The sequence below is a fragment of the Lemur catta genome, chromosome 3 (assembly GCF_020740605.2).
Source record: "Lemur catta isolate mLemCat1 chromosome 3, mLemCat1.pri, whole genome shotgun sequence".
NCBI lineage: Eukaryota > Metazoa > Chordata > Mammalia > Primates > Lemuridae > Lemur > Lemur catta.
Window position 1 is genome coordinate 78,939,846 of NC_059130.1, and position 15,601 is coordinate 78,955,446.

The following is a 15,601-nucleotide window of genomic DNA, read 5'->3' on the forward strand; positions in this document are numbered from 1 at the left end:
CTTGATTATCACTTAATAAAGCAGCATTAGAACCATAGAACTCCCTCTTATGGTTTCTCTTATCAAAGCATTCATTGAATGGATTTATTAGGGGCAGAAATAATTTTATTTTACATTAGTTTTGTCATCAGAAAACTATAGGTAATGATACTTGTTTAAGTAGTTTGAGATGATATCTCCTTTGTTCTCATTGCAATAGTGATCACAAACTGCTATCAATTTCTCCTTCCTGAACATGGCAAACATCTAAAAGGAAAACGTCAAAAAGCTTCATTGAAAGTCTGAGATTTTGTAATATAACTATTGTGCTAGATAGCCTCATAGGATTAATTTTAGGAAACAGTAGGAAAAAATACATGGAACAGATGAACTGTGGTAGTAAAAGAAAGAAACCTGATTCTTGCTTATAATATTGACTGATTTCTAGAATTAATTTTATTATTTGGGAGGTTTAAAAAAACAACAAAATAAACCCTACTGTCTTTGTCAACCAGATGATCACGAAACTATACATACTTCTTCTTTAGGTCATAGACATTTAATAATAGCTAATCAGATACTTCTTTTCTTGATATTGTGGAATATTTTACCATGACTACAATTCTTAACAAATGTCTTCTTCTTTGTATATATTTACTGTAGGGTAACAAATTCCTGTGTTAAACAGGTCTCCTTAAGTGTTACTATGTATAGAGAAGCCTTTCTCCTTTTATTTATTTATTTATTTTTTTGAGACAGAGTCTCCCTTTGTTGCCCAGGCTAGAATGAGTGCCGTGGCGTCAGCCTAGCTCACAGCAACCTCAGACTCCTCGGCTTAAGCGATCCTACTGCCTCAGCCTCCCGAGTAGCTGGGACTACAGGCATGTGCCACTATGCCCGGCTAATTTTTTCTGTATAGATTTTTAGTTGGCCATATAATTTCTTTCTATTTTTAGTAGAGATGGGGTCTCGCTCTTGCTCAGGCTGGTCTCGAACTCCTGACCTTGAGCAATCCACCCTCCTCGGCCTCCCAGAGTGCTAGGATTACAGGCGTGAGCCACTGTGCCTGGCCACCTTTCTCCTTTTAAATTATGAAAAAGCTAAAAGCAAACCAAAAAAAAACTACATACTATAAACCTTACAAAGAAGGTAATAGCCAATTCTATATTTTTTATTTTTGTGTTACCATTCATTTTTTATGCCAGTATTCATATATATTTTACCATAGTTCAGTCATACATACAATCTTAAATTCTTATTTTCAATTAAAGCTAAAACTATTATTCTCTGGTTATATTATATTCTCTAATTAATCTACTGTAATTTTCTGTATTCCTATTGTTTGACTTTAGGTTGAATTTGAGTGTGACATAGTTTGTACCACAATAGATCTTCTTTCTTTTGTTGAATTAAAATTTCCAGAATGAGATTACCGAGCCAAAGTACATGAGCATTCTTATTGGTTCATAATACCAACTACATTCCAAAAAGTTTCTAAGTACAGTTGACCCTTGAACAATGCAGTAGTTAGAGGCACCGGCACCCTGTGCAGTTGAAAATCCATGTATAACTTTTGACTCCCCAAAAATTTAACTACTAGTAGCCTACTGTTGACTGGAAACCTTGTCAATAACACAGTCGATAACATATTTTGTATGTTAATATATATACTGTATTCTTACACTAAGGTAAGCTGGAGTAAAAATGTTGTTAAGATAATCATAAGGAAGAGAAAATATATTTACTATTCATTAAGTGGAAGTGGATCATCATAAAGGTCTTCATCCTCATTGTCTTCATGTTGAATAGGCTAGAGAGAAGAAGGAGGAAGAGGAAGCTTGCTATCTTAGGGGTGGAAGACGTAGAGAAGGTAGAAGGAGAGGCAGGCACACTAGATGTAACTTTACAGAAGTACATCATAATTTCTGTCTGACTTTTTTGCTTTTTCATTTCTCTAAAAATGTTTGTATGTGACACCAATCCTTCTGTTTGTTTTAGTTTCAGTGCCCTGATCATAAAAGGCCCCATGCTATAGAAGAAGTCAAAAGCAGTCTTGAATAATCAGAACTCAGACTGTCTAACATCAATTTGGTTTCTTTTTGTTTGTTTGTTTCAGCTTATTATGGGGGTACAAAAGTTCAGGTTATATATATTGCCCATGTACCGCCCATCCCCCCAAGTCAGAGCGTCAAGCATGTCTATTCCCCAGACAGTGCGCATTGCACTCATCATGTAGTTATACCCCCATCCCCTCCCCCCACCCCTCAATTTGGTTTCTTGCACTGCTGCTTCTATGTCTTCCTCATCATCTGGCACTGCTCTGGAGGTGCTTATCTCTCCATTAAGTCACCTTCTTTTAATTCCTCTGGTGTGGTGTCTTTTAGCTCTTGAATTTCTCCCTCACCTCTCACCTCTTTTGCCATATCCACAATCTCTTTTATAATGTCCTTGGCTGGCTCTGTTGTAAATTCTGTGAGGTCATGCACAATATCTGAACATAGTTTTCTCCAGCAGGAATTTATTATTTTGGGCTTGGTGGCTTTCATGGCTTTTTCTATAACAATGATGGCATCTTCAGTGGTATACTCATTCCAGACTTTCATGATATTCTCTGTAGGGGTTCTCCTCCATAACATTGGCAATCCTTTCCATGGTGTACCGAGTCTTAAAGGTCCTTATGACTCCCTGATCTAGAGGCTGAATTAGAGACATTGTGTTTGGGGAAAAGTAGACGACTTCAACTCCTTCATTGTTGAACTCACGGGGTTCTTGGCGGCCAGGAGCATTGCCCAATATCAAAAGAACTTTAAAAGGCAGTCCTTTACTGGCAAGGTACTTCTTGACTTCAGGGACAAAGCATCAGTGAAACCAGTCCAGAAAAAGTGTTCTAGTTCCGGCCTTCTTGTATAACCAAAAGACTGGTAGCTGGTTTGGGGTTTAGCACTTTTATAGATAAGAGCAGTTCTGATAATAAACCAGACTGCATTTGGAGAAAATAGTAGAGTTAGCCTATCCCTTCCTGCGTTAAATCCTGGTGCTCATTTGTCTTTCTTACTGATGTCTTTTGTGTCATTGTTTTTCTCCAGAATAGGGCACTTTCATCTGCATTAAAAACCTGTCCAGGTAGATATCCTTTCTCCTCAATGATTTTCTTAATGGCATCTGGGAATTTTTGTCTACTGCTTCTTGGCTGGCAGAAACAACTTCTGTTATCTTGAAATTTTTTAAGCCAAACCTCTTTCTAAAATTTTCAAACCATCCTTTGCTGGCACTACATTCTCCAGCTTTAGACCCTTCACTTTCCCTTTGCTTTAAGTTGTCATCAAATAATTTTGCTCTTTCTTGAATCATATTAGAGGTTATAGGTATGCTTTTCTTATAGCAATCCTGTACCCACATAAAAGCTGCATTTTCAATATGAAATTTTAAAAAAAAAGGCATTTTGTAAAAACTGCAAGGTTTTCACACCTTTTGCCCTCACAAATTTCCTCTTCTTTTTTTACAATGGCTCTTACATTGGATTCATTTATATCATTCATTCATATCTTGAAATGGCAGTTCACTGTAGCTGCAGACCTCAATCTATGGTACATATCACGCAATTCAACTTTTTCTTGTAATGTCATGACCTTTCTCTGCTTCTCAGGAGCACCTCCAGCATCACTAGTGCTACTTCATTTGGGTCCCATGGTGTTATTCGGGATTTATGGTATCACACTAAACATGATGAACAATATGCAAAAACCATGAGAAATGACTTTTTACTATGATACGCAGTTTACTAAAGAGATGAACTGCTCACATGGAGATAATTAGCATCACATGACATTTTAAACAGATACAACGCTTGAGCTTCCTGCAGTATCAACAGGAGGTGGCTTTGAAATTATTGCAGTACTACAGTATGTACTACAGTTAATTTTATGCAGTTATGATTTATTACTACATCTTTACATTTGTTTTTATTTCTCTCAACTGCAAATAGTGCCATGTAGGGTCTGTAAGTGTTCATGTGCATAAGTTTTGATAAAGTTTAACTTTTTATAATAGATTTTTATATATTTTATGGTAGTAAATGAGAAAATAGGCTAGTATCTACATATATTTTATGTGTTCATGACATACCTAAATTTTTCTTAATTTTTTAAATATTTCTAGACTTTGCAATTTGTCTTCAAGTTTTTTCACATTATCACAGATCTCCAAAAAAATTTCCAATATATTTACTGAAAAAATTCACATGTAAGTGGACTCGTGCAGTTCAAACTCATATTGTTCAAGTGTCAACTGTATTAACAGTGCCAAGAATGCAGATGTACTATTCTCAATACACTGTGCTTTAAGTAATGCCATTTAAATAGGATGTTATTTGTTACTTTCAACATGTTAACTGTCACATGAGTTTAACTCATGCTAGTTTTGACCCTGGGGCCTCAGGAAGCATATGTAACTCACACATTTGTTTACCTTTACCCTTATGAACTATTTTTCAAGTTGAATATAACTCACACACAGAAAACAATAAAAAATAAATTTTTCTTTAAATTAGAAAAGATCATTTTGTTTTTAAAGTTTTTTTTCTATTTTCATAATAAAACACCATGGCCCCAGGGAAAAAATTTTTTTTCTAGTATGGCAGTTAATGTGTTAAATGGTACTTCAGTTTTTATTACTCAAAACAATAAACTCTTTTCCATGTGTTTACTTTTTATCTTCAGTTTTGTCTTTTAAAACTTGTTTTCATTAAATTTTGAATAAATTATAAATATTTATAACATTTGCTATTAAAGAATAGGAAGATGAAAGTCATGTGCTCGCCACTCAGCTTAAGAAATCGAGCATTATCATTACTTTGAGATTCCCCTCCCCACGTACCCTTCTCTGATATCATCGCCCTCTCCTTTCCTTCAATGGTAACTGGTATCCTGAATTTCATAGTTAACATTTCCTTTCTTGACTTTATAGTTTTATCATAAATTAATGTATCCCTAAATAACATTTAGTTTTGCATTTTTTAGCGTTATATAAATGAACATTCTATAGATTCTTCAGTGACTTTGCCATTTTCAGTGTTTTTGAGATATATCTATAATGTCTCTTTAGTTAATTTATTTTTATATATACCATTGTATGAATATGGCATGATTTATTCCTTCCTCTGTTAATGGATATTTTGGTTGTTTCCTGTTTTGTTTTTTTAGTTACAAAGAGTCCTACTCAAATATTTCTCTATCTATTTCTGGATGTACATGTATGAGAGATTTTCCAGGGCTTATAACTAAGAATAGTATTATTGGTTCCTAGGTTCATCTTGGACCAGATGATGCCACATTTTTTTCCAGAGTGTGTAAGGCCAATTTGCATTCCCACCAGTAGCATTTGAGAGCATTCCTATTACTATATATCTTCACCAATACTTGATATTGTCTAACATTTTACCTTTGACCAGTCAGTAGATGTGAAATGATACGTGATCATGGATTACATTTGCATTTCCCTGATTACCAAAGAGGTTAAATAATCTGTCATGTGTTTGTTAGCCATTTTTCTTTCCTCTTCTATAAAGTTACTTGTCCAAGTCTTTTGCCATTTTCCTATGGGATTCTTTTCCTTACTAATTTTTAAGGATATTTATATGTTCTGGATATATAATGCTTTATCATTTGTAATATCACAAATATCCTCTCTGAATTTGGGGCTTTTTACTTTTTTTTCTATAAACAGAAGTTCTTAAATTTAATGTGGTTAAATGATTCAGTCTTTTCCTTTATGACTAGTCATTCAATATAGGTTAAGCAAAAGGGGGAGAGACTAAAAAAAGAGCCTTTTTTCCTTTTTAGAAAATCCACTTGCAGTTGATTTTTGTGTATGGTTCAACATAGTGATCAGTTCAATATTTGTCCATATTGATAACTGAAAATTATCTCAGCACCATTTACTGAATATGGTCAGCATTTTTCACCTCATATGGATATCCAGTTGACCACTTATTTAAAAGCACCACTTATTTAAAAGACTGACCTTTTTCTACTGCTTTGCAGTGTTATCACTATCATAAATTAAGTGTCCATGTTTGTGTGCATGTATTTCTGGGATCTTTATTCTCCTGCATTGCTCTGTTTATCTCTCCTTGAGCCAATATCATGATGTCTTAATTACTGCAGCTTTATAATAAGCCTTGTTATCTGATAGAGCAATTCATCCCACCTTGTTTTGTTCAAGGACTATTTTTGGCCCTTTTTTATATAAATTTTAAATTTTTGACATCTTCACTGATATCAATCCATAAATATGGTATGTTTCTCCATTTACTTAGAACTTTTAAATGTCTTAACATTATTTAAATTTTCTTTGTAGAAGTCTTGGGTATTATTTTAATTATTCCTTAGTATCTAGTACTTTTAAGCATTAATCGTGTGTTTTTAAATTATGTTTTCTATTTGGTGGTATACAGAAATGCAGTTGACTTTTTGTTTTTTTTTTGTTTTTTTTGGTATTTTTTTGAGACAGAGTCTCACTCTGTTGCCCGGGCTAGAGTGCCGTGGCATCAGCCTATCTCACAGCAACCTCAAACTCCTGGGCTTAAGCGATCCTACTGCCTCTGCCTCCCGAGTAGCTGGGACTACAGGCATGCGCCACCATGCCCAGCTAATTTTTTCTATATATATTTTTAGCTGGCCAGATAATTTCTTTCTATTTTTAGTAGAGACAGGGTCTTGCTCTTGCTCAGGCTGGTCTCGAATTCCTGACCTCGAGCAATCCTCCCACCTCGGCCTCCCAGAGTGCTAGGATTACAGACGTGAGCCACCGCACCCGGCCTGCAGTTGACTTTTATATATTAAGTTTATATGAGAACTTTACCAAACTTGTTAATTCTAATAATTTACCAGTAGAATCTTTTTCTTGTCTTAAAGTGATAATTAGGGCCTCCAGTACTATGTGGGACAGGAATAATTAGGGAGGGCATAATTTTATTGTTCCTAATCTAAAAGGAAAGGTTTCACCATTGAGTATAATGTTTGCTGCATGTTTTTATAAATATTTTTAATTAGGTTAAAGGAGTTTCCACCTATTGGTAGTTATGCAGGTTTTAAACTTTTGTTACCAAATGCCTTTTTCTGTATCTCCTTTAAACTTTTAATGGGGTAATTTACATTTCTTGATTTCATAACCCAACCTTTTGTTTATTCCAGGGATAAACAACTTGGTCTTGGGTTGTATAGATGTGTATGTATGTGTGTGTGTGTCTGTGTTTAATACATTGGTAAAACAGTTTCATCCAGGAGCAGTGGCTCATGCCTGTAATCCTAGCATGCTGGGAGGCTGAGGCAGGAGGATCATTTGAGGTCAGAACTTTGAGACCAGCCTGACCAAGAGCAAGACCCTATCTCTACTAAAAATAGAAAAAATTATTAGCTGGATGTGGTGGTGTGCTCCTGTGGCCCCAGCTACTTGGGAGGCTGAGGCAGGAGGATTGCTTGAGCCTAGGAGTTTGAGGTTGCTGTGAGCTAGGCTGACGTCACGGCACTCTAGCCCGGGCAACAGATTGAGACTCTGTCTCAAAAAAATGAAATAGAATAAATAAAACAGTTTCCTATTACAATTGTCTCTCAGGATCCATGGGGGATTGGTTACAGGACCACCTGTGAATACCAAAATTCCTGCATGTTTACTTCCTTATATAAAATGGCATACTATTTGCATATAACCTATGCACATACTCCCGTATGTTTTAAATCATCTCTAGATTACTTATAATACCTGAAACAATGTAAATACTATGTAAATAGTTGTTAAATTGTATTGTTTAGGGAATAATGACCAAAAAAAAGTCTGTACTTGTTCAGTACAGACACAATTTTTTTTTCCAAATATTTTCAATCCATGGTTGGTTGAATCTATGGATGCAAAACCCACTTTATAGAGGGCCAGCTGTATTTTCTTTGGGAGTTTTGCAGTGATTTTTTTATGGATAAGATTGGATTATAATTTTTTCTTAGAGTTACCATTAGGTTTTGGTATCCCAGCCTTGAAAAATGAGTTGGAACTCTTCTCAGGAATAGTTATTTTCCCTATGCTCGTTTTTTGTATACTCTGGAATAGTTTTGTTATGTTGGGTTATTTGTCCTTAGAATGTTTAGTAGAATTTTCATGTTAGTATTTTCTTTTTGGATAGATTAGTGACTTAATTGATTCAACTTATTTGATGATTTTAGGGTTATTCACATTTTTTAATTGAGTCTGTTTTACTAAATTATATTTATCTAGAAAAGTATAACTTTAGATTTTTTGGCAGTAAATTATATATAATCTCTTCTATGCCTTTTAAAACTTTTGGTATATTTGATTTTTTGTTCCATTTTTAATTTCTAGTAGGGAATATTTGACCTCTCATTTAATCTTGCTATAGCTTAGTCAGTTTTTTTTTAGTTTTTTTTTTTTCAAAGAACCAACTTTTGTAATTTTTGATACTCTTATCATATTTTAAAATTTTGTTTCCTTTATACTTTAAGTTTATTCTTTTTAAGTTGCTTGGCTCTTCAATTTTAGCCTTCTTTTCTAATATAAACATTTAACACTATGCATTTTCTACTAAGCATCACTTTAGCTGCATTCAGTACAAATATTGATATGTATATATTGTTTTTTTAAGCATCCTTTCTTCCTTCATGGGGTCCAGATATTTTTCTTAAATATTTGGATAAGTTGGATAAAGGATTGTCATCAAGATCTATTCATTTAAGAAATATTTATTTGAACCTAGACAAAGCACTGTGCCAGGTACCACTGGTGCTACACAAATGAGTATGAATACATTCCTGAAAGAACTTCTAGCCTAGTGGTAATGTGAAAAAAATGGCTTCAGATATAACATTTAAAAATGTATAACTTTCAATTTAATGAAAAGTGGAGTAAATGTTTATTAAATTTTAAAGGAACTCAGCTGATCATCTGTTCCCTTCATTAAACCTAAAATAAAGGATTATTTAACATTCGACTGAAAAACTGAATATCCTCATCATGGTAAATATATACATATGTGTATACACACACACACACACACACACACACACACACACACACATACATATGGCACTAAGCCTACAAACTGTGCCAGAGTAATTTTTTAATAACATGCTGTTTTTCCTAGGTGTGAAGATGCCTTAAGAAAAAATAAGAGCTTAATTGGGCCAGATCAAAAGGAGTATCAAAGAGAACTGGAGAGAAACTATCATCGCCTTAAAGAGGCCCTACAGCCACTGATAAACAGAAAGATCCCTCAGTTATATAAGGCAGTATTGCCTGTTACCTGCCACAGGTATGCTTATCTACACATGGTTTTAGATAACATATCCTCTGAAACCTAACAAATTCAACTAATATAAACCTTTTACAGGTTGAGTATCTTTTATCCAAATTGCATGGGACTGGAAGTGTTTCAGGTTTGAGATTTTGTTGGATTTTAGAATATTTGCATTTTATTTACTGGTTGAGCATGCTCAATCTGAAACTCTAAAATCCTCAAAGCATTTCCTTTGAGCTTTCAAAAAGTTTCTGATTTTCAAAAAGTCATTTCAGCATTCAAAAAGTTTCTGACTTTGGAGCATTTTGGATTTCATTTCCGAATTAGGGATACTTAACCCATATTACCCTTACATTAATCAGTCTACAACATAAAAGTGAGTTCTTCCTGTAACTTGAGAATCATAAAGTTATGCTAAGTACTCATACTAATCAGGACACTTAAGTCTGGCCTCCTAAAGCTATTCCTTTTAAAGCCCTGTCATACTTTCTGGTATTTTAGTGGGAGAAGTCACTAGAATCTATTAGAAGCCAGGCATTCATTTCCCTCAGTCATGACAGTAAATAGTATACACTGTGTTCTTCTAGATATGTAGCAAAGCAGGTATCAAAAAGGCTTCAGTATTTTTCTCTACTTTTTAAGTGTGACAAATTAGAAATGGAAATTACTTGGAATTTTCTACAACTGAATCCTAGTTCTACTTGAGCAGGTAATTTAATTTTTAGATCTCCTCTGTATATGAGATGATAGTACTTATCTTGAAGAGGTGGTTGTTGTTACCTTGAAGAGATTAAATTACATTACAGATGTAAAGTTCCTAGGACAGTGCCTGACATTTTACTTTTATCACCTGAATTTTGGAAAGGGCACAATAACTGCTAAAAGTAAACTGCCTTTTTTACATTTTTAAATCAAATTTACATACAACTGTTGAATTATGTACCAGTGATATCTTACCACCCTTTTCTTTGAAATAATAACCATAAGACAATAAAGCTATTATACTGTAATGGTCTGATAAATTAATAATTGGAAGGTCATTGAAGGTGCTTACATGAAAGTAGAATGTAGATGCATGGTATACTATACTGCAGAAGAAAGTTAAACTGGCTATTTACTCACCTGGGAATTAGTCCCTGTGCTTAAGTAGTCTCATATGTTTTTACTTCTAGGCCTGTAGAAAAAAAATCATTCACACATTCATTCAGAAAATGTCTACTAAGTGCCTGCTTTATGTCAGCATATAGATCATCTGAATGTCTTCCACAATCTGTAGGAACAAAGGCTAGACCAGAAGTCCTGTTTTAGATCCTTTCTCTGGCAAGACATATTTTACTTTCACCATCTTTTACTGATGTGAGATACCTTATTAGGTAGTTTCTTCTCAGAATTCCCAATGGGAAGCAACATAGTACTTCCCAACACTTTTGGTTTTCCCTTCAATCTTTTTGGATTTTTTTTCCTTCTTGCTGCCTCCATTCCCCTCCAGTAGTCTAATACCCACCAGGTCAGAGATGCCAGAGTGTAAGGGTACTGGTTCCCTAAGATGGGCAGTTGCCTAATCATAGTATCAGTTCCTTCAGATCTCTCCAACTCCTTTCTGTGGAAAGGTTGTGTTCTTCCTATCTGAAGGAAACTTTTCCTTTATACCGTATCCTGAGTTTTGCTGTCTTCTCTGATCTACTTTTTGGCCAATCCTCCAAGCTTTAGTTGTTAATATTTTCAGGCAATTTTCTGGAATTTAGAAAAAACTTTTTCTTGATGAACAGCATCTAGCTTTGAAGACTGCTTATTCCCTTCTAAGCAAACTTTAAGATTCAGAGCTGAATGTGATCTCTTTGTACCTGCCCTCTCCTTTCCTAATGATATTAAGCCTCATGGCTTAACCTTAATTACAGGAAGGATAAGCAAAAGAAACCAACTTAGGTATTTCAAGAATATCATCCCCTTGACTTTTAACTTCAGAATTTAGAAAATTCTTAGAATTTGATTTTTTAAGTTTGCTGGTTTACAAAATCTGCATTATTTTGTAGTAGGCTTAAAGGTATTAAGATAGTGGTTCTCAAAGTATGATCTACAACCCATGAGGGGAGTTCCTAAGACCCTTTCATGAAGTTCCTGAAGTCAAAACTAATTTCATATTACTAGCAAATATTATTTTCCTTTTTTCACTCTCATTTCCTTGTGAGCGTATAGTGCAGTTTTCCAGAGACTACATGACATGTGATGTTGTAAAAGATTGAATACGTTGAATACAGAAGCAGAGATGAGAATCTAGGCCTTCTGTTGAGCCAGACTCTTACATTAGTGCCACTCTTCTAGAATTTCTTATTTTTAATAAGCAGTGATATCTATAGTGACATGTAGTGATGGATTAGTGTGTAAAATAATTACTAGATCATTAAATATGAAATGTCCAATTTTAAATCAAAAGTGTAGTTATTTATATCTCAAATAAGAAGCAGTACAATTAAAGTATGCACCTAAACTATTGACACAGTTTTGCTATCTTAATGATAGCTTGTTTATGCCAGCGATGAGCAAGTAGTGTTCAAATCACAAAAGACGTTTTCCACAGCTTGTTGAGATTGAATATTTTTCCTTGCAAGAAGTATTACAAAGTATGGAAGAAGTGTTGGTGCAAGGTCTGGTGAATACAGTGGATGGCAGAGAGTTCCCAAGTCCAGCTTCTATAGTTTGAGCAGCATTGTTTGTGCAACCATGGGTTGCAAGCATTGTTTTGCAAGAGGATTGGCCTGTCTCTGTTGACTGATCTCGGCTTGCTAATTGCAAGCATGCTCATCATTTCATCCAATTGGTTGCAGTAGACATCCACTGTAATCGACTGACCAGGTTTCATGAAGCTGTAGTGGATAATACCAGCGCTGGACCACCAAACAGACACCATTAGCTTTTTTTGATGAATATTCGGTTTTGGACTATGTTTCAGCACTTCATCGGTATCCAATCATTGTGCCAAATGCTTGGGATTGTCAAAAAGAATACATTTTTCAACACATGTAACAATATTGTATAGAAATGGTTCACCTTTATGTCATGACGGCAAAGAAAGGCAGTCCTCGAGACAATTCCTCTGTTGATACTCATTTAATTCATGTGGAACCCATCTATCCAGTTTCTTTATCTTGCCGATTTGTTTCAAATGGTCCTATATTGTTGGAATAGTAACATCAAACCTTGCAGCTAATTCATGTGTAGGTTGAGATGGATTCGCTTTCACTACTGCTTTTTTTTTTTTTTTTTTTGCCCAGCTAAAAATTCTTTTATTAGGGAAGAAGGAGACAGGTATTAGGTGATAACCAGCAGTCTCTCCCACCACCACCCCACCTCTTTCTTTTTTAAACAGAAGCAGTTCCATGTGGCAAAAGTACCAATCCTTGGATTTGGAGACAAAATTCATAACAGGTTTCTCTGACTTTATCAGATAGTCTACATCCTTATGTAGATGGAGCCAGAGACCATAACAAATCAGCACCAAAGGGAGGAAGATCCAAACTTGATGACATGTATCAGAATGTCTACCCAAGCAAATTCCTGAATTTTCACTTGAGTGAGGTGTTGGAAAAGTAGATTATTCTATTGGCCAAAGGCAGGCAGCAATATCAAAACTCCATGTGCATGCTCCAGTTGACCAAATACAATGATGCTGTCTCAGCACAACAGTGGAGAAACTTCAAAGATGGCCTGAAACCATCTTGTTAAACTACTTGTTGAGACGACTCATTCTAGATTTGTTTGGTGCTGCCTCTGCATTCAAGTCTTATTTTCCAGAAGTGCAGACACAATCCAATTGTAATTTCATCATTGTGCATCTTGGATGCCGCAGTTAGCCTCTGGCCTCCTGCCTTCTCTTTCATCCACAGCCATTGCGAGACCAGGCCGCAGCCGCCCGCCAACACCTCAGCTTCCACTTCCTCTACAGCTTTCAGGTCATCATTATCCACCTACCTTGGTCTCAGGTCACCTATGTGGCACATTTTCAAGATTAAAATCAATGGAACGGAACTTCTCATCAATGTACTGTGTGTTTATTAGCAACATTCTTCCCATACACTTCACTGATATTTCAAGCTATCTGCGCTACATTGGTTCCACAATGGAACTCATATTCGGAAATAACATGAATTTCTGACTTATCCACAATTTCACAAAAATTGCTGTAAAAAACAATTTTAAAGATAATCACCAGCGAAAACATGTGTTTGAAAGACTGAGGATGTACCTTCACAATAAAAATAAAACAAGAAGTGTCAAAACGTCAGAGATATCAACTGTCAAACTTAGTACTTAGGGAAATTGAACATTTCATACTTAATAACTCAATAACTTTAAATTTTCTTAGTTTTAATTTCTAACATGGTAAATATCCATATAAAACCCACATAAAAGATCCCTGGGGTTCTTATGTAAAAAGGACTTGAGACAAAGTTTGAGAATCACTGGTTTAAGATTTAAAATCTAGTATTTAAAAAAACACCCACCTTTTGCCATTTAATAACCCCAAATTTTTTCCTGAAATCTGTTATCTTTTAAGTCCTTATCTTGTTTATCACAATATCTGCAGTACCAACTGGGCAAATGAATAAATGATCAATGGACTTAGAAAAGTGGTTACTATATTATGCTTCTAATCTACAGAGAAATTTATAAGCCAGTATATATATATATATATGGCAGAGTATGTAGGATGAGCATCTAACTTGGAAGTTAATAAGAATTGGTGGCAAGACTTTCAGATAACTCTGGTAGGAAAAAGCACGTAAAACATTTTAAAGGTATATGCAAAAATTGCATTCTTATAACTATGTCCTCTCATTTTTTCCCCAGAGATTCCTTCAGTCGAATGAGTCTTCGCAAAATGGATCTCTAAGATAAATGCACTTGTTTTACTCATTTGAAAAGAGCCATGTGTTCAACATTGAGTGTGAAAAGAAGTTAAGATCTATTGAAAAATAAGACAGGATGGAATTCTGGAAATTATAATGTTGATTTACTCATTGAAGAATGCAGTGGCCAAAACAATATCAAATGTAGATTTGTTACAATTTGAGAATCATGGCTATGGTTTCTAATGTTCTGGTAACATACTGTTATCTTTTTTTAAAGACATTTTAACGACTCAAAGGTACACTATACATTTACTATTATTTATACCATAGCTAATGTTAAATTTATTTACTTTAAGTTCATATTTCTTAATTTATATTACCACTTATAGATTGATTTTGGAACCATTTTAAATGTAGTAATGCTTATTTTAAAGGTACTATTAAATATGTGAATGTTTACACTAATTTTACTGAGTGAGACTTTTAAAAATTTTCTTTACTGACAGAGGCAGAGAGTAAGTTAAGAGTTCATTCAAGAACTAGTTCCAAAACTAGAATGAAAATCAAAATTGAGTCATTTTATGGGCCCAAAGAGCCCCAAATTAAATAAATGAATGAGTTGATAGATGAAAATAGATATTGGTAACTGGTTTATTAAGTCTTAGTTATTTTCCATTTAGATACCCAAAAAGGGAATTTTGAATGGCAGAAATAATTTTACCCAATAAAACTTTTATCTAAGATTTTTAAGTACTGGGATAGCTAATACCAGTGACATAGCTTGATTTTTATGACTCAATCTTACACCACTGATAATAATATGAACTTCATGATTCTAGCAACTGAAATGAATGATTCCTGTGTTTCAAATTAAACAAGCCAGTCATCAGTTTTTAATGATCTAAAGCAGAAAATTAGAATCTGCTTTAAAGCTATTTTACATCACCATGAAGGTAACATAGAACTAGAGTTTGAGAAGTCACTTACTTTGACACTTTTGAGATTTTAGAAAACACGTGTAAAATGTAATATTAGCTGTTTAATTGAAGTTAACTAATTCATTTAGAATTATAATACGAAAAAGTAATGCAAAAAAAATTGAGAAGTAACATTTTAATTACTTGGCAAGTTTTTCCAAAACAGTACGTATTAATGATTTCTGGAAATATTTAGACCAATGTTTTTTGTGTAGTAGTCTAGCTTATAGAATGGCATCATTTATAATTCATCTACTAACCAGTTACATGAATCACTTAAGAACTGATTAAATAGTGCCTTCACTCCATACTTGATGTGGAAAACAAGGGTTCAAAAATGTCTACTTCTGAGAGCCTAGTGATGATTGATATCCCCCGCTCCAGCTTACTTTAATAATGGGTAGCATTATCTCAGATTCCTCTTACCTAATCAGTTCAAAGGCTAAATCATAAAAAAATTTTTCAGATGGCTCTACGTTGGACCAAATCTG

The 15,601-nt window shown here is 34.4% G+C and overlaps 1 protein-coding gene across 8 annotated transcripts in view; it reads left to right on the forward strand.

Moving 5' to 3' along the window:
- The window catches only part of DOCK7 (dedicator of cytokinesis 7), a 200,771-nt gene extending 186,173 nt beyond the window's left edge, over positions 1 to 14,598 (forward strand). For all 8 annotated transcript variants that reach the window (XM_045547862.1, XM_045547864.1, XM_045547865.1 and 5 more), the window contains 2 exons: positions 9,131 to 9,298; positions 14,132 to 14,598. In XM_045547862.1, coding sequence (XP_045403818.1) covers positions 9,131 to 9,298; positions 14,132 to 14,174 — 211 coding nt within the window. In that variant the 3' untranslated portion in view covers positions 14,175 to 14,598. The remainder of the gene's footprint in view (positions 1 to 9,130; positions 9,299 to 14,131) is intronic.
- Positions 14,599 to 15,601: the final 1,003 nt, after the last annotated feature.